This window comes from Coffea arabica, chromosome 7e (genome assembly GCF_036785885.1).
Source record: "Coffea arabica cultivar ET-39 chromosome 7e, Coffea Arabica ET-39 HiFi, whole genome shotgun sequence".
NCBI lineage: Eukaryota > Viridiplantae > Streptophyta > Magnoliopsida > Gentianales > Rubiaceae > Coffea > Coffea arabica.
This window is the reverse complement of record NC_092323.1, coordinates 10162349-10187212: the sequence shown is the minus strand read 5'-3', so window position 1 is coordinate 10187212 and position 24864 is coordinate 10162349. Positions and strand designations below refer to the sequence as shown.

Genomic DNA, 24864 nt, shown 5'->3' with positions numbered 1-24864 from the left:
CTTTTTTTTTTTTTTTTCCAGCAAAAATACATCGTATAATCTATTCTATGGGGAGGAGGAGTTTAAGGAAAATTGTATATTAGGAACTAGTGGATATACGGAACAGACTCAACTAGATCAAGAGAAAGTGCTATGATACTATTCTTAGATTTTTTTTGCTACCTACAGTCCAAGTCCCTCCTAGTGGCCGCTGAGCTAAGCTCTGGTTGTTATGGGATATGTCATTGGCACTTAATAAAAGACCGCTAACGTTCCGTTCCATCCTTTCTTTATTAGAAGCATAAAAAAGGGTATGAAGTGCTAGAGTTTTTTTTTTTTTTTTCTAGTGCTAATATCATTCTCCTTAGGTGACCCCAGCAACATATGATTCACGAGGAGGGTGGTTGTTGTGATTTAGCAATGTCTCGGATATGAATTGGACGTGAGGTCAAAAACATTTATGATTGATCCACCAATCGGGCATGCATCGATCTGGATTCCTGCGTTGATTCGATCAGCCAGTACAAAGTACAAACTGTGATACAATTCAGAAATTACCACGAAATGTCCCCCCACCAACCCAAAAAGGGCAACAAAAAAGAAAAGTTCTTCTATAGGTGCAGTGAACCCGATTCAGCTCCCCCAGTATAGGATAGGAGCAGTCGAGGAGTAGGGCAGATTATTGTTGCCGTTGAATAAAAGAAATTCATCTCATAATTGATGCACCATTAGGTTTACCGATCTTGTTCCATCCAGTACTTATTTTGAAATCATTATTAACCTTTTGCTGCTACCCAACAGCACAGACAAAAAGTGTTTACCCTTTTATATAAGAATTTGCTAGAGAATTCATAATAAATGTAAGCAAGCACTGTGTCGTGTTAAAGAGTGCTACGTGCCCCCATTGATAGGGGGTTTTTTTATTCCCCACGTTCAGGGGTTCCTCCTCTCATCATGGTTAGATTGTCCGCCCAGCACAAAAGTCAAGACACAGACAAGACCCCATGCAGATCCAGGCTCGCCTTTTGAAAGAGCACGAGATCGCATAAATCCGCACACTCATCTTTGAATACAGCGGAACCTTTAAATGGACGTCCCACAATTATTTATGATCCTATTCACTCGCAGGCATAAAATAAAAAAAGATTGAACTTGAAAAGAGGAGTGCTTCTGGTCACGTCTTTGTCCTTTGCAATTAAAGCTTTTGTCCACTGTACTAAAGAGTGTGTATATATAATAATTTTTATTCTGCATCTACTTCTATCTTATGTCACGAGAAAGAGAATTGAACTATCATCGGATCAAATGGATGCATGTGCACTCACCGGTGAAATTTTCAGAAAATCCCTGTGAAGAAGGTAAAATATATGCTTTACTGGTTGTTTTGTGTTAAAGTATATGCCCTACTGGTATTTTTTTTTTTTTTTTATCAAACGGCAACATCTATTCTATTCTTAATTTAGCCTATACAAGGGAGAGAGGGAGGAGATGGAGAGAAAGGGGGAGAGAGAAATTTTTTTTTTTGTTCTGTTTCTGCTGTTGCAACTTCCGGCGGCAGAGAGAGAGAGGTGGTGGGGGAGGGGGAAGGGGAGGAGAGGAGGAGAGAGGAAAAATAAATAATTTTTTTTTAGTTTATGCTATTGCAACTTCCGGCAGGGGGAGGGAGAGGTGGTGGGGGAGGTTGGTTGTCTGCCCTACTGCTTGTTGGTTTCCACTGGAAATTGATGCCACGAGACAATGCCGTATGACCGCAATCCTGCCAACGTGGTCTTGACATCGACTGGTGCGGTGTCTGGCATCCAACTCTTGTAGATAAATCCAATTTATGTGCTAAACAATAAAAAAATTTTGGACAAATATATTAATTTCAATTTTAATATTTTTAGTTTAAAAGAAAAACTTGGTGTGATGTTTCTTGGAGGGGTATTAGTGACCGCCAGGGTTGATCAAATTGGGGAATAGATAAGTTATATTTTATTGGTACACGAAGAAATTTTAAAACCATACAAGATTCTTCATTCGTCCGTATCAGAGCATGCATGGGCGGCGCAAATTCACCAAATTTATAGAGGTCATGATCTCGCAACAACACATAATACTACCATCTGAAAATAATGAAAACATGAAAGAAGAAACAAAAACCAGCATCTAGAAAATCCTAGGTTTTTATCTTGGAATAAACAAAAAAAATCTAAAGTCACAGAAAAAAAAAGGAAAAAAACAAGGGGAAGGTCCTATATATATATATATATATTTTTTTTTTTCCAAGCGACCTCCCATCCCCAAAGGGGATAGATAAAAATCATGAGAAAATTGAGAGGCCAAAACAATTAGAAAGAAATCCCAACATCTTAAAGGACATTTCCGAACCATTTTTCTTTTTCTAGTGGAAAAGTATCCTCAAGATTGACTGACCACTTCTAAAGAAATTAATCATCCGATCATCATTATGCAGTTTCTAGTAACGAAACCCGGCCTAGCCTAGTATTATTCTACACCACCTAACCTAACTGCTCCGGTCACACATGGCAATAACGCAAGCAAAAGGGTACGTACATACAATTCATAGGGCACAAAAATCACGTGTCAGGTTACAGTAGATTTACTTGAATGCTTTCCAGTCCCACCAATCTGACAATCATTTGAGCACTCAGATTAAAAAAAAATAAATGTAGACACCAAAAAGTTTCTGCCCCAAAAAGTATCTCCAGAGAGTCAAAAGACGAATCACTCTTTTATTTATTTGTTTTATTTTTTACTACTTCAAGATTCTACTAATAATTTCTACCTTTTGGTTTTGGCAGGGAAGGGAAAAGAAAAGCTAGCTTTATCATCATAAATTCTACTGCGCAAACTCAGAGGTAAGCTTGAATTATGGATCACAAAAATCTACATCCACAAAAAGCCAGATAGAAAGGAAGCGTCACTTTTGGGGTGTTCTTCCCTTTTTTATGAAGTGAGAAATGAGAACACGGGACCATTGCATTATTTCTACGCTATCGAACGCTTTATACAACAAACAAATTAAGGAAGAATTCAACAGACATGGGATTGCATGAAGAAAATTCTGAAACACACAAAATCTGTGTGATTCTCAATAACCTTGAGCTCTTAGATCTGTCTCATTTCAAATCAATCTCGACATATCAGTTATGTTTCAACGACATGCATATTTTACAGCATTTATTATTTTAAAAATTGTAAATAATTATTTTAAAAAATGCTAAACAAAAATAGTAAAAAAAAAATTTATTAAAGAAAATCTCTAGAAACAATCTCGGAGCGCCCTGATGATGACTCGGCCCAGTCTTTGAACCATAAATTCGGATTGATTTTTCGTTCAACATATAAACCATTGTGGTACGTACTGCTTGTGCTTGGCCTATAAGTAGATATTCCCGGTACTACCCAAGCCCAGGCCATTAAGTTTCCAAACGCTGGTGCGTTTCAAGACTTTTTAAGACAAGCCATTAACAACAATATATTGTAGTACCATATTCCTTACCAGTTCCCATAGCTTATAGTTTCTGCTGCTCACTCCACTCTGCTTCTTGTCTTCTAGGTGAGAAGTTATAATTATTTTCACGTTTTCATCTGGTTTCTTTTACTACATTTTGAAGTAATTGGTTATATTCTTGTTGGAATATAAAGGGTTTTTGATACTTCCATTTCATCCATCAAGGGAACTCGGATGTACTCTTCGTTGTTTTCGAGCTCTTTCAGTGAATGTGATGAAGTTTCATTTGTTGACTTTGTTGTTCTTCTGTTTCCTGGGCTTGACTTTGATCTGCATGTGTTTTCCGTGTCCTGGCTTGGATGTGAATGAAAGAAAACAAGAGCTTTTGAACTAACTAAGAGTTGGTTTAGTTTTATTCCATTTTTTTGTCGTTCTTATGTCTTAGGTGCCAATGAAGTGGAAAACAAACAGAACGAATTAAGAACAGCTGTTAGCTTTTGAAAGTAAGGCACTTAACCAAGAACAGTGATTGATGGCAACATGAAAATTATTTTTAGTTCTGAAACCAAAAGATGGTAACAAATCAGCGTAGATCTGGTTGTTGGAAGTCCCGTCACTGTAGTTGCCAGTGTATTTGATTATATGTTGGTGCAAGCTCTGAACTGGTATACGACTTCTTTTACCGGGGATTCTGCATACAGGTTAATGTCTAGGCTGCTCTCGCTTCTACAGTTCTACCTACGATTCTAAATTCGTGCTTTAGTGCTAGTTTAATGATTTAATCTCTCTTTGGAAGGTAAACAAAGTCTAATAATTTGATACACACAAATCTAATCTTAATATGAAGTGGGCTGTAGTTGCAAGAATTTGCAGGGGAAAACGGTAAATCCCACTTTCGGGAGTGTTCTGTTCACTTCCTTTGGGGCTTTCATTTGTTTTTGTATCTCAAGAATATTCCAGTTCAGAATCGGACCTTTAGTTTCTGCCGCTTTACAACGAGTCTTAACAGTGTTCTTGCAAGGTGTGTGTATTTCTAGAGTTTACTAGTCTTATCTTGTGATGTATAGGATGAGTTATTTATTCTCATCTGGACTTTTCAGTTTATTTGCATGCAAGTTCTGTGATTAATCAGTGATGAATTTGAAAAACAATAATGTTCCTCTTTTATGTCGGCGTTGCCTTTTTCCATTTCTGCCCTGTCGGTGTAAATGTGCTTAACTTCCACTTCACCTTGCAGCAATCTTGTGGCTTAGCTTTAGGCAGGAAATGGAGCCTCAAAAGCACAGCCTTGTTGGGAGGTTATGTGGCAGCTCAATTAGCCACATGAGAAGATTTCTGTTTGATGTTCTGTCTGCTGGTCCAATCCCCAACCATGTTGCCTTCATTTTGGATGGAAACAGAAGGTATGCTAGGAAATGGAAGTTGGGAGAAGGAATGGGACATAGAGCTGGATTTCTCTCCCTCATGTCCTTGATCAAGTATTGCTATGAGTTGCAGATCAAGTACATCTCCATTTATGCATTCAGCATTGATAATTTCAAAAGAAAGCCTCATGAGGTCAAGTGTTTGATGGATTTGATGCTGGAGAAGATTGAAGGGATGCTCAAGGAAAGGACTATAGTGGAAGAATATGGGGTGAGGGTGTACTTTATAGGGGACTTGAAACTTCTGGATGATAATGTCAGGCATGCAGCTGAACAGGCAATGAAAGCCACAGCGAAGAACAGCAGGAGCATTCTCCTCATCTGCGTTGCTTATACTTCGACTGATGAGATAGTGCATGCTGCTCAAGAATCTTGTGAACAGCTGTGCGATGAATTGCAAGCACTAAAACCAAGTGAGGCTCCATTTGGGAAGATAAGCGATGAATTGCAAGCACTAAAACCAAGTGGAGCTCCATTTGGTAAGATAAGCGAGGAATTGCATGAGATGGTGCATGCTGCTCAAGAATCTTCTGAACAGCTGGGCAATGAATTGCAAGCACTGAAACCAAGTGGAGCTCCATTTGGGAAGATAAACGAGATAGCAAAAGAAAAGCTAAGTGGAACTCCATTTGGGAAGGTAAACGAGATAGCGAAAAAAAAGCTAAGTGGAGCTCCATTTGGGAAGATAAGCGAGATAATGAATGGAAAGGAGGAGGAGAAACCTGAAGAAAAGGAGCAAGGGGAGGCAAATGGCGAAATGCAGGAGGATAAAAGTGTAGAAAAGAGCAAGGAACCGAGCGAAGAAGAAAAGCACGAGGAATTGGGCAAAGAAAAGCAGGGGGATTTCCCCAACGGGGAAAAGCTGGAGAATGCAAGTGAAGAAAAACAGGAGTTGAGCAATGGAAAGCTGGAGGAGAAGAGTGAAGAAGAGCAGAAGGGTTTTGTCAAAGAAATGAAGGAGGTTCAACCAAATATAAAGCTATCAGATATTGAGAGGAACATGTACATGGGAGTGGCACCTGATGTGGATATTCTGGTAAGATCTTCAGGGGAAACTCGGCTTAGCAATTTCCTTCTCTGGCAGACATGGAATGGCCTGTTGTATTCACCAAAGGCTCTTTGGCCCGAGGTTGGTTTGGAGCACCTTGTCTGGGCTATACTGAATTTCCAGAGAGCTCATCCACTTTTTGAGAAGAGAAAGAAGCAATTTTGAAAAGCTTCAAGCAACCTAAGCTGCATCTTCTGCTTTTCGTCCGGAGTTCATACAAATTCACAGGTAATGATGGGACAAGAATGCTACTCCGAATTCGATCTGGAAATTATTGATTCTTGTCATTTCAATTATCCACCCCAGATACTTGCAGCAATAATAACGAATGACTACTACAACCTAATCCCTCAAAACTGCAGGGTTGGTAGTTGAAGGTTGCATCCTTCTTTCTGAGATTTCTTTTTCTTGTCTTTCTCGACGGTCGCATCTTGGTATTTAAAAGAAAAAAAAAAGTAAAAATTGTCAGCTCATCTTTCTCGGAATCCACCTGAAGAAGTAGGAGGACCTTAGCGGCACCTGTGACTTGAGAGGATGCCATCCTTTCAAAGATTCAACAAATTGAAAATTTGATTTAGTTTACCCAATTGATATAACTGGACAAAAAGTACTCGATTTACAGAGCAATTTGTCTAACCAAAAATGGCTCTGAGCAAATGAATTTTGGCAGTTGAAGGCGCCAATGGTGCGTCAGTTTGCGCAACAGAAAGACTCGTGTAACCAAAAACGCGATGTGCGAAACCATATAAATGCAAAGAATTAGTCTGAGCATACATATGAAGAAGATCTTATGCTGTAAATTCACTGATAAACATCAAAATGCTCGGTGTCCTCCCTCGATCCAGAATCAACGTCGAGGTTGGTGCAGACGAGGTCGGTTACAGAAAACTCGACCATTTGCCTTCACAAAAGCTGCTATTGCCAAACTTCCACCCGCCCACAAAATTGAGAATAACAATTGCCAGAAATCACTTCGAACTGTTCCGAGAGGGGAAAACAAAAAAAGCAATTATGTGCAAAGATTTAGTATAGAGAAAAAGCTATTGAGAGTTGAAAAATAAGTACGACGCAGAATTGTCTATGACTAAAATGGGACAAAAGCATCTTGCTAGGTTTCACAACAACATCTTACTAGATGCGATGCAGAGCATTGTCTACAACTGACTGATGGTAAAATGCTGCTGCTCAATCAACAGGGGTTACCAATCTTAAACGCTCCGTCGAGATGAAAATGAGCAAATAAGACATTCTCTTTATGGGTCTATATCCCTAGGGAAGCACTGTATATTGCATTGCAGAAAAGGATTTGTCTTGAATGCCTTCAAAAGAATTCCTTTTCAAAGGTCAACAGTTCCTCTTAGAATTACAGTCGAATAGCCATGACTCGTCTGTCTATCTGGCAAGGTCCTTTTTGTTTGAATAATGCTTCAAAACGAATTTCAAGTGTAAAGACTGACTTCTTTCATTCATAAGGATAATTACAAGTGATTGTCCAGTCAATTTTAATATTAATTTACATATGCTTTTTCTCTAAAAATTCTAGATCCAAAGGCATATTATGCGTTTGAGCGTGAGGGCTAAAGCTGGAAAGGGAAAAACTCATGAAAACAATTGGGAGGAAAAAAAACACAACATAATTGCTGTGAATAAGAAGAAAAGAAATTTGTTGATATATATGTGAACTCACCTCGCCTTAGTGACATGAGTGCAAAAAAGAATCCAGTCATTATCACAGATAACGCTAATGGGAAGGACTGCAAAACAAGAAAGAAAGGTTAATGATGATCTTTTGGTACAAAAATTTGCTTAGCGTTCTTTTAGTAAAACCAGAGGAGAGAAATAGAATTGTGTTAAAGTGTTAAATTAGTATTAAAATGTAGCATCCAGAACAAATCAGAAAATGCAAGGAATTCATGCTCACCGCTATAGCCTCAATTCCTCCCTTTTGAGATGTGGGAGTCATATCTCGAGAGACAGAAACAATGAAATGTCCTTGTAGCAGATCAATTGCATCCTTCAAAAGCACGCAAAAGAGGAAGAAGACGGTAAGGAAAAAACTATTACCAAAACAGTGGAACAATGAGAATCTTACTGCACGCCAACCCAAATTTTTCTCTTAAGTTTACAAAGAAAGAAACTGCAATTCATTCAAAAAGCTATATCTGCTATATCCAAAGACAGAAAAGAAAACAGATCCGCAGCTTCACTAACAATCAAGATTTCCAATATTCAACATCAATGATGCCAGTGAAACATTCATATACAAAAAGAGGCTTGACTCTTCACCTCTTACACAATAAGCAAAAATCTCAATGTGTCATGTTAGAAAGAACATAAAATTTAATGGAACTGATTTATGTATCATAATGTCGTCTTAGGCATATGTGCTGAAGTGTACAAACCTGTTTTGTACCGTCACAAAAGTTGTTCAAGTAATAGCGCATAAGAGCATTCCAGCCATCTTTCAGGATTCCTTGGATTGTGCGCTGACCGTATCTACAAAGTGACCAGAAGACAAATTTGATGAATATTTGAACATTGCAAGTTCATCACGCTAATGAGGCAGAAAAGAAATTCATTTTGGCTTTTCCCACAAAACATTTATTTCCACAAGGAAAACTCTGTTGAAATAACACCATGGAGGCAGCAACTAGACTCCTTTCCGCGAAGCCCACAGAAAAGTGCCTTGTGTATCAAATCTCACCAGAACAAGGTAAGCTAGACTGCTGTCTTTTGTTTGTTTTCTCCAGTCCCTTCTTCTCTTCTAATGAAACACATACTCAATAGTCTTATAGTAACACAAGTATTTGGATATGTAATTCATTTTTCCTTTATTATTCTCCAGCTTTTTGGTCCTCTCTTCTCCAGATAACAAGTGAAAGAAAAAGGAAGTACAACTGATGCTTCCAAAAAAAAAAAAAAAAAAAAACAGAATTCTTAGTACAAAATTCCGGTGCCATGATAGTGTTTACTGATGATTTGTTTCTTTGCTGGCTACCTTGGCGTACACAAAAGGGTTCACCTACATAATTGAACCATTTCTATATACAAGAGTCTCTATGCTCCCAAAAGGATATCAACTTAAAACACTTGACTAGAAGCTCAAACATATGTATCTTGGGACATTGCCCTTGACTAATATCTTCTATGGGATGCAGAAAATGCAATCAAGGAAGATCATAAAAGGGTACCTGACAAAATCTCCTTTTAGAGCTGGAGTACCAGAATACTGGATGCTTATGTCATCACCATGGTTAGCCCACACTGGAAGAAATAAGGACAACAAAGGCATAAGTAAGGAAAGGACAGAAAAAATAAGGTTTAAAACAAGCCAGAGTCGTAAAGAGAATCATAAAAACCAAAGTTAACAAGTACACATCAAGCATAACAAAAGACTCAGTAGAACCAAGTCAGCAGAGGTTCATTGTAACAGACTACAATGAGATACGCACAAATTTTGAAACTTTCATCAAAGTTTGGATGTGTGCTGATAGTTTCTTCAGCATCAAAAATACCAAGTCTTCTAAGTTGAAATTCCAACATTTTTCGACCAAGCATGCTCTGTAACCAAAACCATCATGAGAAGAAATTAGTATAACTAGAAAAAAGTGGCAAAGAAAATTAACTTAATCTTAAACCCTGGCTTTAATCAAAGCATGGGCAGAATTGTCCTCGTTCAAATTATTCCACAGAAGTACTCAGAGTCTATTACTTAGTCTGAAATCTACTACCCGATTTTACTTGATCAGATAGTGGTCAGTTCCTTAAAGTATCAGAATCCTTAAATTACACTTTTCTGAAAGCCAAATTCCCGCATAGTAGAATTTTCTCAAGTCATTCCACACAAACATATCTCCCAATTATTTAATGCTTTTTAAGTATTTCTGCTTAAAAAGATCAAACAGATGCACCTCTAGGAGACAACAGCTTAACTGGAAAAAGTAAAGAACACGCATTCAATTTTTAAGAGAGGGAGTTGCTTTTATAAAATTCACCAAAACTGAAACTCAAGTAAGATGTCTCTACAAAATCATCTATGCAACATTAACCTCAACATTAACATGCATATGCTCACATCAACCTCAAGGAGGTAGAGGGTGATCATACCACTTAAATTGGTTTTTCCACATCAACTATATAGCAAATATGACACAAAACAACCCATTCTAACATGTTGCTATAGATATAAATTAAGAAGAGGTATCAAAATTCATCCAACCTGCTCCTACACAAACAAAGGACACAAGTATTCAAAATGAGGGTGATTGGCTCATTACTTTTTCGGAGAGTTGAACAACCATAAATAAAGTACAGGAACAGGAGGGGCAGCAAATTACCTTTAAACATTAACGAACATCACCATTATAGGAGGAGAAATGTACCTGGGTAACATTTGTGCGGTCTAAGCAATCAATGCAATTGGTCCTCACAACTCCAAGTTGCACCTCAACTTTCTCACCTTTTTCATTTAACAAAAAGTACCTACAATCTCAAAAGCATAAGTATGAATCTGATTGAAAAAGCGTAAGGCACTACAAACGCTGGATGATGGACAATGGATTGAAAAGTATCAATATTAAGTGACACCCCCAAAATGATCCTCAATGCCTGAAATTGTCAACCCCACCAATTAAAGCAAATTGGGCCACTCCAGATTTTACATAATTTTCAATAGATATTTCCTTCCACATTTTAACTCACAAATGCTATATTATAGTCCTAATATTTTGCCATTCAATAGGAAAGGCCAACAAGAAGAAACGATAAACTCTATGAACAAAATTATGTTAAGAAGCAATATTAGTATGTGATATCAATGATGATCAATCAGTCTAACAAGACTAAATATTGAATCCAGCAGATGAACTTTTAATCCATACCGATTCTTTATGAGGAAATTTTCAATTTGATCATATAAGATAGAGAGGCGCTCGAAGTGAACATGCCCGCATATTTGGTGAAAATCGAAGTGCAGGTATCTGCAACACTCAGAAGATATTAAAACAAAAATTATAGTTCACTTAACATTCAATTGACAAATAGCCTTATGTGGAAATGATTATACCTCACATCATCACTAACAACATGCTGCATTGCATTGGCAAACTTTTCACACAAGCGACCCTCACCTCCATGCTGGTAAAGATATTAGAAACGCTAAGAACAAAGAATTCAGACATTATTGCATGTATATTCTCATGCATGCACATACGTCAAGAAGCTTATCATTCCCAAAAAAAAAAGGGGGAAGACAAAGGAGGCAGAAGTATGGTTCAGAATGCTCCACCAGCTTAAAACTTCATCTATATTATGAACAACCCAGCTATCAAATTACTTAGACAAGTCACACAAACTTTGCATCAATTCTTTTGCTTTATTGCAAACAATCATCAGAGTCATAATGTATTTTTCCTAAATTGAACCAGTAAATCTATCTCTTCTTTCCAGAAAACTTACGACCAAAATCTATGTTCAACCACCTGATTTGAATTAACTCATGCCATCATCAGATCAAAATTATATCGATGTTATGAACGAGTAAACACGTACTCTGACACCAATCAAAAGCATTACTACATTTATCAACATGTCCAGTTGATTCTCGTTCATTCAGCTTATCGAAAGCTATAATTTGGCATATGATATCTCAAAATTGTACAAGTAATTACAGGTGCTGGCATCCCTATAAAACATTTCAAGGTAACTTCCAGCAGAAATGTCCCAACTAATTCCATAGAAATAAATCTGAATTGGGATGATAAAAGCAAAAGTGTACCTTATTAACAAGATCTACTGCTAGAACGTTTCCATATTTCTTTCTCAGATCCAAAATGTGGCGCTCAGCTACTCGAGGCTGCAGCATTTTACATGATTCATTAAAAGAATGAAGGGCACAGGTTTTGGAAGCAAATCTAGAATTACAGAGCTTTGCCACTTACAGCTTCCTCAAGCCTCACAATCTCAAACTTAGGCTTATATGTCAAATCAACAATCTGGTCCCACATTAATGGAATTGAACCTCGGACCTGAAAACAGAAACATTATCAGAATAATTATATTTAAGATAAAACTGATGCTACTAAAATGTATCTTCAATCAAGAATTTGACATCACTACTATATACTACAAAAGCTTGCATTCCATCATGTTCAAGGACAAGTCTTTTTAAAATATTTGGTTTCTGAACAGATTTCTTCAATTAAATTAGCTAAACTCACCACAAAGATGATTGTGACATGGAAAAGTTTCCAGTGACAGTAGCAGCTGATAAGAAAAACATCAATGGAAGAATTTAATTGAAAAGTTAAGTAAAAGACTTATGCAGAACTGGCATGTCTGCAACTCAAGATTTTGTCAGATCCTGAAAAGGACCTCATCTTCCTTACAACAGGAAGCATTAGTTTCTAGCTGGAGCAATATTAGACTTATCAGACTTATTAGCTGTTTATCCATCAAGGTTATGGAGATCAGACAAGAAAATACAGCAGCGTCAAGGCTAGATATCAGACAAGAAGATACAGCAGCGTCAAGGCTAGATATCACACAAGAAAATAGAGCAGCATCCAAGCATAAAATTTACTGATTATTTATTTTGCTAATTGTTATCACTTTCTGTGTGAATATCACTATTGTTCCATACCATAGAACTAAAAAATGATGCATATATATTTGTGCTTCCACTGATATTTTCCTGGCTCTTCCACTAATAAGTTTAGTCATCTATGTTCATAAAACCAAAAGCAGTTCAACTAACAAAAATGGCATGTGAAAAAAAACTAGAAATGATTAGAAGAGAGAAAATGAAGACTTGAACCTGAACAAAAGATGCTGTATGGCCATTCAACTGTACAATCTGTTCACTTTCCACAAAGTTTGCCACAAAACCATCAGAATCAGCTCCTCTTCTCCACATTCTTGTACCTTCAAACATTATCAGCATTAGTTGAGAGGGCAGCCAAGAAAATTGAATAATGAAGAGTATCACACCACAAAGAAACTTTTCCTTTCTTTTCTTTTTTGAGTACATGGGTGGTTCAATATGTTGACATTATCCATGCTCGGTTGCAACAATAGTGTCAAAGCAACACAAAGTTGAATGGTATCCAGCCGCAGGGTCAATAATGTGGGAGCAACAAAATTAAGCAGTACCGAAGACAATGCAGGTAAGATACAAAATGAAGCTATATAAGAGATCATTTTCGTTGGGTAGTGTAACTGGAAAGAAGTAATTGTAAGAAACAATTAGAGACAACTTCTTAATTGACTGAACTAACCTCATCCAATTTCTTTTCAGCAAAATGTAGCTTGAAATGACACAAATGCCTTTTCATATATTATTTTTTACGATTTATTCCATATATATATTTTTTAAATTCTCAGAGCTTTAATTACAAGAACAACCTTTCAATTTTCAAGCAACTTTTCTGCCAAGCATTTTTTACAATACCACTTATCAAGCATCAGATGCAACTGAGAGCACATACTCCAGGATTGAACAATCACATCCAATTGAAGAGCAGGCTGGGTAGAAAGACAAAGAATTTGGGTTCTAGCCAATTCCAAGTATATACATCATGATCAGATCTGAAACTCAAACTGGAAGTGGTACATGAAAACTTCCCACCGTATCTTCCATAACTTAGCTCCTCTTTTCTCATTTTTCGGTTCCTCAAATTTTTAATATCTTCGGACATTTGTTTCTATGCAAAGACTAAATTAGAAAAAGGACAAAAGAGTAATAAAAGTTAACGGCCAGAATTTTCAATACCAGTTCTCCTGGTGCATCTCCGAGCAATCAGTGTAACATCAATGATGTCCTTTCCAATAGCAGCTTGAAAGTGATTGAAACCTGATGGTAAGTTAAGGTTTTTGCAACATGGACTGATATACAAAACCTCTTTCATAGCGAACCAGCTCAAGCATATCAACTAAATTTAAAGCTCAGAAATCCACATTTTACAAATAAACAAAAAAGGAAGTTAAGGTTTTGGCAACATGGATTGATACATAAAACCTCTTTTCAGAGCGAACCAGCTCAAGTATATCAACTAAATTTAAAGCTCAGAAATCCAAATTTTACAAATTAACAAAGGAGGATACTCCCTTGAACCAGAGGAAGCAAGTAAGGATCAAGCTGCACATGTTACATAAGACAGAAATGTCTAAGAAACTTTAAGAGAATGAGTTAAGAATTGACATCACTAGTCTAGGAAATTTCTAACCTTGTGATCTATAAGCACTTCCAACATATAATTGTTCCAAAGAAATCGAGGATCTGCCTGAAGAATAAAATGTTTGTGATGAATGCGTAAGGTGATGTCAGAGACATAAATGCTTGTACTCAGCCCAACCAACTAAAACAAAACTCAGGTTTGGTAGTGATAACATCAACCTTTGTTTTCTAAGCAAATGTTTTGAAGCAACATTAAAATCAAGTTAGCTTACTTGTCTCCATAAAGGGAGTAGCTTTGATTCATCACCTAAATCATGTAATCTTTGTGCGCTGCAATACAAATTAAACAGTGTCTTCATGATTCAAAATGATTTTAGATTGCAAAATAAACAGAAATTTCTTGTACAAATCCTAGAGACTAGAAAGGCACTTGTAGAATAAACACACTAGATCCATTAGATGGGACACTCAACTCCTTGCCTTCAAATCTCATGTGAGGACTGAAAGAAAGAGTACAGCAAAAGAAAGATCTCAAACAAAGCTTTTCTCCAATACACTTTCCTCATAGACATTTCTACCTTTAAATTAGAAAAACAATGATTTAATGCACTAGAGCAAGACACATGTGCATAGCTTAATGAGAACATTAAAAATTTGGCATCTTAAATCTTCAAAGAAGAAGATTTTTCTCATCATTAGGCTTCAACTTTCTACCCAGAGACATGCATACAACATTAGAAAAAGAACCATATCTAGACTGATGAAGACCACCACACAGTATAGCAAGGTTCCCTGTATCAACGAAAAACCAAAAGAGTTCTGAAGCATAACATGATTTCTGACTTCATGTGGCAGAAAAATGATTATTTCTGTTTATTGCTCAAAATTTGAAAACAATGGTATGTCTGAATATTTTTTTTTTCATTAACAAACCACTAGACAATCTCATTCAATTGCAGTTCTAGGTTCAAAATGAAACAAAGAAATCAAAACAAGAATTACCTGAGCGTGATGTTGACATCGTAAGAGAAATACAAACCAGGAGTCTTTTCTGCAACACTAAGAAGTCCAGAAAACTCAGTTTCCATCTTCTTCTGCCAAATACTTCACATATTACTATTTGCTCAAGAACAACGGACGCTAACTGAAATCAAAGTATATAAGGCAAAAGAAGATTGAGAATAGACCTGCTCAGCTGGAGAGTTTTTGAGAGAATGGTCACAAGGAAAAACCTTCATTGATGAGACCTTGAAGATTGGATGCCCCAGGTAAGATCCAACACATTCACGTTCAGTTATAACCAATAAATACGACCCTAAAAGCACACAAAGTTATCAACAAAAAAAAATTAATAACAAGCACTATAGTAATGATTGTACTACTCCAGGATCATCAACTACTAAATTAAAAACAATAGCAGCCTTCAAACATTCCATATCACAATATGAACAACAGTTCTGACACACTGACTCCAGGATGACATGTGAGCTCAATTAAATCCAACATCTTGAATATACAAACTTCCACAAGAATTTAACCATACAAAACTAATCTACTACCCACACAATGTTTAAATGGTCGTCCCCAATAGTCTCTTCTATGCTAGGGAGGCATAAACAAACAAAAGAACTAAAGACAATGTTCCATATGTTTAAAAAAAATGCTGATTTGCCTCGTTATCAAAACTATAAATGGCCATGCAGCTATACTAGATAAACAATCACATAAAGATAAAAACACATCCGAAATTTCTTCAAAATATTAGGTTTTGGATAAGAAAAACCTGCCTGCGAGAAGCTTTAACAGCCCGACTACACCAAAAATGGTCTGTATTTTAGGAACACGAAGTGAAGTGCACTGTGGTATGTCATCTGGAAGAAACAAATCAACACTTTTTAAGATGCCGAACTCCAGCTGCTAGACAATATAAAAACTTAAAACTTAACAGAAAGAGAATATCCTTGCAGACTACAGCAGCATGAATTAACCAACCAATGAGCTTTATAGATCCATCCACACGACTGATGGACAAGGAGGAACCAGAAGAACCATCAGTGGGCTCAATAACATATTCGTCCGGAAACTCCCAGAGCCGCAACCTCGTGTAGAGCTTCTGTGCAGGGTCTGCCTTCTCCATCATTATTGAGAATTCAATCACTATAAAATAAATACAGAATTCAAACTGTCAGTTGCTCGGTATCTAAATAACTGATAATGATCCTTTAAATTAGAAACTTTTCTTAAGAAGCTGCAAACCATACATTGCAAAAGTTTAGCCTACCTGCTACAGCATTGGCAAATATTTACTCCTAATAAAAGTGGAAACCCAGCTGAAAATAAATCAAGAGAAAATCCCAAATGGATATAAAGCATTTAGCATCTAAAGTAAACAGGATACTTGAGGCGTCAACAACTAAACAATACCATGCAAAAGGTCAGCATATTCTTTAGCATGTTTTAAAGTTCAAAGCTATATACGCATCCCCTTTCCCCGGGCAGGCCAACATCATTCAAATTATTTCCCAGAAAGAATGAAAATATACCTCGAACTCAAATGAAAATGGATCAAGAAATACCAGATTGATCACAACAATTAAGCATCCAAGCTCGAAACTAAGGAATCAAATTCAGTGCCCAAGTAGACAAGTCAGGCTTAAAACAAACGGGTTATTCTTTAAAATTACCCATCTTCCTTTTAGGCGCCAACAATCTAACCATGCAAAAATTCAGCTTATCCGACTACTGGCAGTAGCCCGCTTTGTACACACAGTGGCATCCCGGGTTGGGCAAGAGCCAAAGAGCATACTTTAATGGAGAAAAAACAGAAAATAGCAACAACCCAGATGCAAAATGCATCGAGAAAAGCCAAATTGCAAATTGATCACGTCAATTGACTAATATCCGCAGATCAAAATTAAAAAGATAAAGAAAAAAAATGAGTACCTGAGTGGAGAAGTGAGGCCTCTCAAGAACGAGAGAGAGAGAGAGAGAGAGAGAAAGAGATCCAATCCAAACTCTTGGAATTAGGAAACAGTCAGAAAGGAGGGAGGAAAGCGAGGGAGAAGTTTTTAAGCACAAAGAAAGAAGCAGTTGAAGAATTTGAACGCTAAAAACGCTTTCTTGTTACGGAATACCGGACCAAATACTACCACCATGGATCTCGAACCCGAAGCACTAAGCAAGGTAAATATTGCAAGAATAGCAAAATAAAAATAAAAAATGAATGATTAGATTGCAGTGCTGTTTTGAAAGGACCAGCCGGCCAGTAATCCATCACTGTTGTTTGAGTAGGCCACCACTTGTCGTCGTGCCTATCCACTTTGAGGGATTCCTTTTTTCCTTTATTTTTTTGTGTGTTTTATTTTGGAAACGTAAATATCCTCATTTACGAGAAAAGGGTCTAAAAATTAAACCGAGATTTTTTTTTCAATATGGGCACCATTCGAATTAATTCTGCTCAAATGTGAGATTGCCAAACTCGTACATTATTTTTTAATTGTATTTGAATCTCCTCATTCCGCTTATTAACCATTTATAATAATTGCTTATGAGCAATTAACGTTCTAAACATATCAATTGATCGTGTTAGAATAGTACATGATTTGTACATCATTGTAAACTAATAAAAATGTCAATATATGATTTATAATCGTTCAAAAAGATTTTTCTTTTACTATCATTGAACCTCTGTTTATATATATACATATACATACATACGCACACAAGTTGTTAAGCTTAAGTTTTACTTTTTTCTCTTTTTATTTTGATTGTTTTTTGGTGCTAAGTTTTTCCTTACTTAAACAAGAACAAAACTTACAAATGCTATATCTACCAGTTGTCTAGCTTAAGTTTTACTCTTTTTTTCCTTTTTCTTCTTTATTTTGCTTGGTTTTTGGTGCTAAAATTCCTTTGCTTTTCAAAGCTTAAGCAAGAACAATGCCATACCGGGAACTGGTGATGGTCATCTATTATTCGTTGAAAATAATCACAAATTGGCGGATCACAATGAATCTTGAAAAATGGATAACCTAGTTGGAAATCTGTTCAACCTATTGAATATAATTGGGCAAATTTCACTTTATCCCCAATAATTTAGTGTTTTTTACATAATCCCCCTATAGTTTCAAAAGTTATACATAACCCCCTCATGATTTGGATTAAAGTATCAAAGTGACGGAAATGATCATTCGTAACGGAGTCACCTAAAACGTAAAAAATGTCCTTATGTAAAGTTGAAAGTTATTTATTAACCAAAGGGGGTTATGTGTATATTTTGAAAATTATAAGGGGCTTATATGGTAAAGTATTAAATCATAAGGGGATTATACGGTAAAATATAAAAATCATACGAGATTAGTGTGTCATGTATTGATAAGGATAATTTCGACATTTTTAGAAATTTCGTTACGAATGACTATTTCCTTCACTTTGACACTTTAATCCAAACTATGAAGGGATTATGTATAACTTTTGAAATCATAGGGGAGTTATGTAAAAAAACTAAATCACGGGGGGTAAAATGTAATTTGTCCAATATAATTTTACAATTAGATTTACAAAAGTTTCAACACATACTACAAACAACTGCCCGAAAACTCTACCTCACACAACTACTAATGCTCAATTTAGTCACGGCAGAATCTTCACTTTCTGTAAAAAATTCCAATTCCTTCTAATTGGTCATTGGTTACAGAGCAGAGTAACTTAGTTTAAAGTTGGATACAAAGATTGAATCGATGCATAATTGTTAGTCTCAATTCAGAGTTTGAAGAAAATTGAGGTAGATGTTGTTATTTGGTAAAAAGGTAGGAATTGCCATTGAAATATGCTACTTAAAAAAAGCCAGAGAGGAGCAAATGCAATGCGAAAAAAAGAAAAGTTTCGATACATCAATCTTTTTTTCTGTGGGTAGTTAAAGGTTGAAATTTCGGAAATTAGAAGTTTTGGGTTCATATTTCTCTCCCCACTTCTTATATTCCACACTTTCCCTGCTCTAAAAAACAAAGAAAAAATAGTACTATTCTTTTTCTTTTCTTTTAGTACTTTTCTAAATCACCACTACAAAAAAAATAGAACCCATAAAAATGTTATATTCACACAAAGTGGGATGCCTAAACCTATTCCAACATGAACTAAATCAAGATGAGTTCCAACGTCATAACCTACATCAGCTTTAAAGTCATGAAACCGTGACTCTATGAACTATAATAATGTCTCATCCACATCTAGAGGATTTGCTAGCTAAATTTCCAAGAATTTAACATAACTGCTTAATTCGGTCCAGTTTAGGCAACACTGGTTTCAACTATAATCAAGTTTGAAATCTTTAAAAAGCTTAATGCCATGAATTTGAGGTTATTACCAAGTTAGCCAAGGTTTCAATTCACTGTGCAGTCTCATTAATTAACGATCAACCAAATTAAGTAATTAACACAATAAATTTGGTTGACAAGCAGCCAGTTTGCTGGATTATAGCAGCTTAATGTTTGCCTTGTAGGCTAAAACTTTGGCAGGATAAGGTATTACACTGGCAATATAAGCAGTAAAACCTTGAAATGATACTGCTTATACACCTGCATCATTGTTAACATTATACTTTCAGAAAATTGGGTGGCTGTAAATCAGTATATCAACCAACCAAATGAACGAACAATGATACATCGATATAAGGCATCGAACAGTAAAAATATCCGTTAATCTTGTACCTAATTGGACTAGCAACAAAAGAAATTATTTCAGCACCCGAATGAATACTGTCTTTACTGCAGGTTCTGTCAACCAGGATGACCATCATACAAAAACTACCATTTTCCCTCTTTTTTCTGCAGCACCTTCTCGAGAAGGGAATGGCGCAGGTTGCAGTAACGTTTTTATATGCTTGGTCTGATACTGAGGCGAGAAGCAAGCTTCTGACCTAGAGATTTGTCAGCCTGCAGCATGTAACATATTTGTAGTCACTTTTCACATCAAGCAAGTATTGCATTTTCCATGACAAGGCTGGTGTCATGAAGAAATTACAAGTTCCCAGCAAAGCACATTGCAAAAGTCGAGAGAACAAGAATGACGCAAAAAACATATGTGACGCATTGAAAGAGGAAAAGAAAGAGATGGTTTACCTGAGACCAGTATGAGATCCAAATACTGCGTATCTCGTAAGTGACCCTTGGGTCAGATAAGGCATCAACCCAGCGACAGATAAAGCGTTCTTGTCTGCAAAGACAATTAGATTGTATCAGGCAGAAAACAAGAGATCACTTGATAACACACCCAATGGACATGAATAAAGAACAAACCTGTCTGGTGCAAATGAACGGTAGCGCTCACCAGGTTGTTTGAAATTGTTTTCTTTTGGAATTATAGTCTGAGATAAGAGCAATAAGCATTTAGACAACAGAGTAGATGCTTAAATTTAATCACCCCATTTCACTCTCAGGAATGAATTGTAACAAGCAGGTTTTAAAAATCCTATGAAGAAGAAAAATGCAACGACTTTATTTGGCATAAACATATAAAAATATTGCAGCTAAGTGTTACAAGACCACATAAAGGCCCAAAAATGAATTACAGAGAAACAAGTTCTAGAAAAGGATGAAGATTGCACAATGCAATATAAACCATATTCCAGTTCAGCTTCTCATCTATAAGGAGCACCAGCAAAAGGAATGTACCTTCTCACGTCTTCCAGTGAGAACTGCAGAAGGAATTGGGTGCATCTCAGCATGCCTGACAGGATCATACCGCGAGGGGAAGTAGTCCACCTGTAAATTGATATCACATCAGATTACCTAACACAAACAAACTAACTTGCAAAATGAGGATCTGATGGGAGTAAAAATGGTAGTATTAACATATATAGATTGCACATATCAGATAACTTTTGAGTGCTACTATAATGAACATTCTGCTACTAAGATTGATGTTGATATGCTAAAATAATAAATCATTTATTGTTTACCTAGTGCAAGTAAAACAATGTGACACAAGGACAAAATGTGCAATCTGTTGTGGGGAGAGAGAGAGAGAGAGAGAGAGAGAGAACCTCCTCATCTCTGTGCATGAAGTTCATAAAACCGTCATGGTGATTGTTGTGGTGAGCACACTTGGGAGCGTTGGCGGGTAGCTGCAAATAATTGGGTCCAAGACGGTGCCTCTGTGTGTCAGCATAGGAGAAGATACGGGTTTGGAGTAACTTATCATCAGAATAGTGTATTCCTGGCACCACAATAGCAGGGCAGAAAGCCAGCTGCTCATTCTCATTAAAGAAATTATCAATGTTTCTGTTCAAAACTAGACGGCCTACTGGCTGCAGGGGCAAGATATCCTCAGGCCAAGTCTTAGTCACATCAAGTGGGTCAAAGTCATATTTGTCTTCATAATCAGGATCAATTGTCTGGATGAAAAGCTTCCACTCAGGGTAGTTTCCAGCTGCTATGGAGTCGTAGAGGTCTTGAGTAGCATGGCTATGATTTGCTCCACCAACCTTAATAGCCTCTTCCTCCAGCAAACTCTTTACTCCACAAGTGGGCTTCCAGTGAAACTTCACATAATGTGCTTTCCCTGCCTTATTGATCAATGTATATGTGTTAACACCAGATCCATCCATGTGCCTGTAATCCTGTGGTACACCTATATCATCAAAGAGGAAAGTGAACATGTGCAAACTCTCAGGATGGTGGGAAAAGAAGTCAACGATCCTCCAGTTTTCCTGAATATGGGACTTGGGATTTGGTTTCAGAGAATGGACCATGTCAGGAAACTTCATGCCATCACGGATGAAAAAGACAGGAAAATTGTTCCCCACCAGATCAAAATTTCCCTGATTAAGAAGAATCACACTCAGAAGTTGGAAAACTCAAATGAGATCAAATGGATAAGCTTAATATCATGATGGAACACTCGTTGAATAACAGGGTTTCAGTTGAATTAACAATTGATGAACAACCACACATTGCCTAAAAATGTTTTGACATGCTTATCTGGGAAAAGATACCAGCTGGTGTGTGTATAAAACACACATGCTTAATGAGAAAAACATTACGGGTCCATATGTATTAAGTGCATAAACATCTATTCCATAATGACTACAGCATCATGAATGGATAGTATTAAATGAACAACTTAAAGATTCCTCTTGATTATAGACAACGTGAAGCAAAATTCTAAGCATGCAGAAACTCGTAGGTTCATGCAAACAGAAACAGCACAAGCTGTGTATCTGCTGCATGATTCAAAATATCAATACTGCCTGAATCAGTAAGACAGCTAATACACTGCAGCAAGTCTGATAAACTAAAGCATATAAAAACAGGTCTGAATGGAGTGTGCTAGTCATAAACTAAGAAGCTAACACTCTGGTAACCCAAGCATTCATTCCTCAGAATAACAATGGCATAGTACCATGTAGAGGCTTATTAAAGTCAACATCAATGAAACTGTTCATTGTTAACAAACATGCAAATTAAGGAGAATAGAGTTAATCTATACTGTTATGCATGTTTACCAGGCAAGAAGATAATATACTAGTATGTATCGCGTAGGCATGCTTACCAAGGAAAGTAAAACTAGTTCCTTAAATACATAATTTATTGCATGCATACTGATGAAAGAAGCAGTTGTCATTCTGTTAATACATCATATTATCACAAAGAAATACTGTAGCTCCAAAAGTACAGTACGTGTTCGTGCTTGTCAATCAAAAAGGGGGAAAATCTCTTTCTTGCATCGAATCAGAAAATAGAAATATGTTTAGAATTGGAGCTACACATGCATCAGTAAACACCCAAAGAACAGCCTGAAATCTGTCTCTGACACAAAATCAAGCAAAGCTGACAACCACTTAAAATAGGATTAGTGATTGTGTGCTAGTGTCTCGCACCAGCAAGCTCCTGGCATTCATGCCTCCGAGCCAAAATACTGATTTGGTATCCTTGTAGAGACCTTTATATTTGACCCACAAAAGACAAAAAGTTGGAGAAAAATGAAGATTGTATAAGAGAAAAGCCATTCGCAATTTACTATATGTCACACCTCTCTGGTGTAGAACTTCACTGCAAAACCTCGAGGATCCCTTAAAGTTTCAGGACTGCCCCTTTCATGTATAACAGTTGAAAACCTCACGATGACAGGGGTCTGGACACCAGGGGTACGAAGGAAATCAGCACAAGTAAGCTGAGATATATCATGTGTGACCTCAAAGAACCCTTTGGCACTAGCCCCTCGGGCATGAACAACACGTTCTGGGATCCGTTCCCTGTCAAAATTGGCAAGTTTCTCCACCAAATGGTAATCTTCCAGAAGAACTGGACCTGGAAAAATTTTGAGAAAAATTCAATGCATCACTTGTTTTCGAATCATTGGTTGTATGTGAAAGAAACAAAATTAAGTGCAGTTAGATGAGCTTATCAACTTTATCATTTTATTTCTTATAATAAATCTAATATTCATGAGTTATGCACTTCTTCAAGCATGAACATAAATGAGACAGTAATATATGGGGCGTCAATGTCAAAATTTGAAATGAAACGTTACATAGACTGCATATCACATGAATTAAGAATTAACATCAATGCATAAATGAGCTCAGTTCAATATAAGCAACCCTCTTCTCATGGAAAAAATGTTTCAACGAGTCAGATCAAGATATATCTTGCTGAAGACCAAAAGCGGAACTTGGAAGCCTCTATAATAAAACGTACAAACATATACCTCACTTAAGATTCTTTAGCTACTCAAATAATTATATAAATGCAGAATAAGGTTTGTTGATTACATACTCTAAGTTGATAATAGGTATGTTTATTAAGAAAAATCAGCTTATATCAGCCTCAATTTTGGCCTTTCCTCATTTATTTTCTTTGCTTGTTTTAGCTCTTCCTCCCTATTTGCAGGTCTTTCATTACAGGATGATAGACGGAAGAGTCTGCACGCTATGAGGATGATTCCATGTATCATTTCTTTTCTCTTAGAAGTCTGAAAAACTTTGCTGCATTAATTAACCAATTTTGGTGGAACACTAAAGTTCAGAAAGAATTACTCTTCATAAAGCCGCAAAATGAATGACATGAAGTCCACAAGCACAAAGACCATGCAAAACCATATGAAGCATAAGACTTACCTCTTGATCCAACTGTCAGAGATGAGTTATTGTTCCAAACAGGAGCCCCGGAGTTTGTAGTAAAGAATGTAGAGTTGTATGCACTTGATGGACGAAACTGCACCACATCATGAAGAAAAGCATAATCACTACTGAGAAAATTTTCACAAAAACATCCAAATGCCACAGCCACTCACCAAAAATATTGGAAACTAAAGGCAATATAAAATAGTATACTACACATTTAAAGAAACGAATCACTATTTCTAGTTTTCCAGCCTCAAAGATGCTTAAAACAATAAAATTTTTGTACTTAAACTGAAGACCCAACTGAGAAAACTTGAAAAGAAACATTTTTGAAGCATTATTGAATGAAATTCTGTACCTTGTAAGGATCCATTGATGACCCTTTTAGTTGAAGAAAAGAAGATACAGAGGAATTTTGGGCTCTAAGTGTTTGAGTACGAACTACGAGGAGGGAATGGCACACGGCCCGTTTATATTCTTCGTCGATGGTAGTTAAGTTTCTCTGGAACAACCCTTACGCCTAGAAAAGTCCACAGACCGTTGGATCTGATGGACCCTTTGATTTTAGTAAGCCATGATCAAGGATTAGGCTTATAAGAAGGGAAAATGATATGTTTCGTCCTTCACATTTCACAAAAATATTCTTTTTGTCTCTTAATTTTA

The 24864-nt window shown here is 36.6% G+C and overlaps 3 protein-coding genes across 4 annotated transcripts; 1 reads left to right on the top strand and 2 right to left on the bottom strand.

The window, feature by feature from the left end:
• The first annotated feature begins 3341 nt into the window (after positions 1-3341).
• Positions 3342-6306, top strand: LOC113700390 (dehydrodolichyl diphosphate synthase 6-like). 2 transcript variants are annotated; one of them, XM_027220827.2, is made up of 2 exons: positions 3342-3541; positions 4674-6306. In XM_027220827.2, exon 2 carries the CDS (start codon positions 4703-4705, stop codon positions 6071-6073), a length of 1371 nt encoding a protein of 456 aa, XP_027076628.1. In that variant the 5' UTR covers positions 3342-3541; positions 4674-4702; the 3' UTR covers positions 6074-6306. The 2 variants fall into 2 exon arrangements, with proteins under 2 accessions (XP_027076628.1, XP_027076629.1); XM_027220828.2 differs by lacking the exon at positions 3342-3541 and adding an exon at positions 3673-4137.
• Positions 6307-6460: 154 nt separating this feature from the next.
• On the bottom strand, positions 6461-17342 carry LOC113700389 (phosphoinositide phosphatase SAC7). Its single transcript, XM_027220826.2, has 21 exons — positions 17025-17342; positions 16074-16238; positions 15869-15952; positions 15269-15396; positions 15084-15175; positions 14354-14411; positions 14131-14187; positions 14009-14042; positions 13677-13757; positions 12723-12829; positions 11848-11934; positions 11685-11762; positions 10974-11044; positions 10789-10887; positions 10291-10390; positions 9361-9469; positions 9100-9172; positions 8311-8404; positions 7830-7922; positions 7596-7662; positions 6461-6886 (listed from the first exon to the last, which is right to left on the bottom strand). Exons 2-21 carry the CDS (start codon positions 16219-16221, stop codon positions 6756-6758), a joined length of 1791 nt encoding a protein of 596 aa, XP_027076627.1. The 5' UTR covers positions 16222-16238; positions 17025-17342; the 3' UTR covers positions 6461-6755.
• A 2179-nt stretch (positions 17343-19521) lies between these two features.
• Positions 19522-24767, bottom strand: LOC113701308 (catalase isozyme 1). The gene is made up of 8 exons (XM_027221894.2): positions 24560-24767; positions 24196-24292; positions 23109-23386; positions 21121-21897; positions 20750-20839; positions 20375-20442; positions 20198-20291; positions 19522-20011 (listed from the first exon to the last, which is right to left on the bottom strand). Exons 1-8 carry the CDS (start codon positions 24572-24574, stop codon positions 19952-19954), a joined length of 1479 nt encoding a protein of 492 aa, XP_027077695.1. The 5' UTR covers positions 24575-24767; the 3' UTR covers positions 19522-19951.
• Positions 24768-24864: the final 97 nt, after the last annotated feature.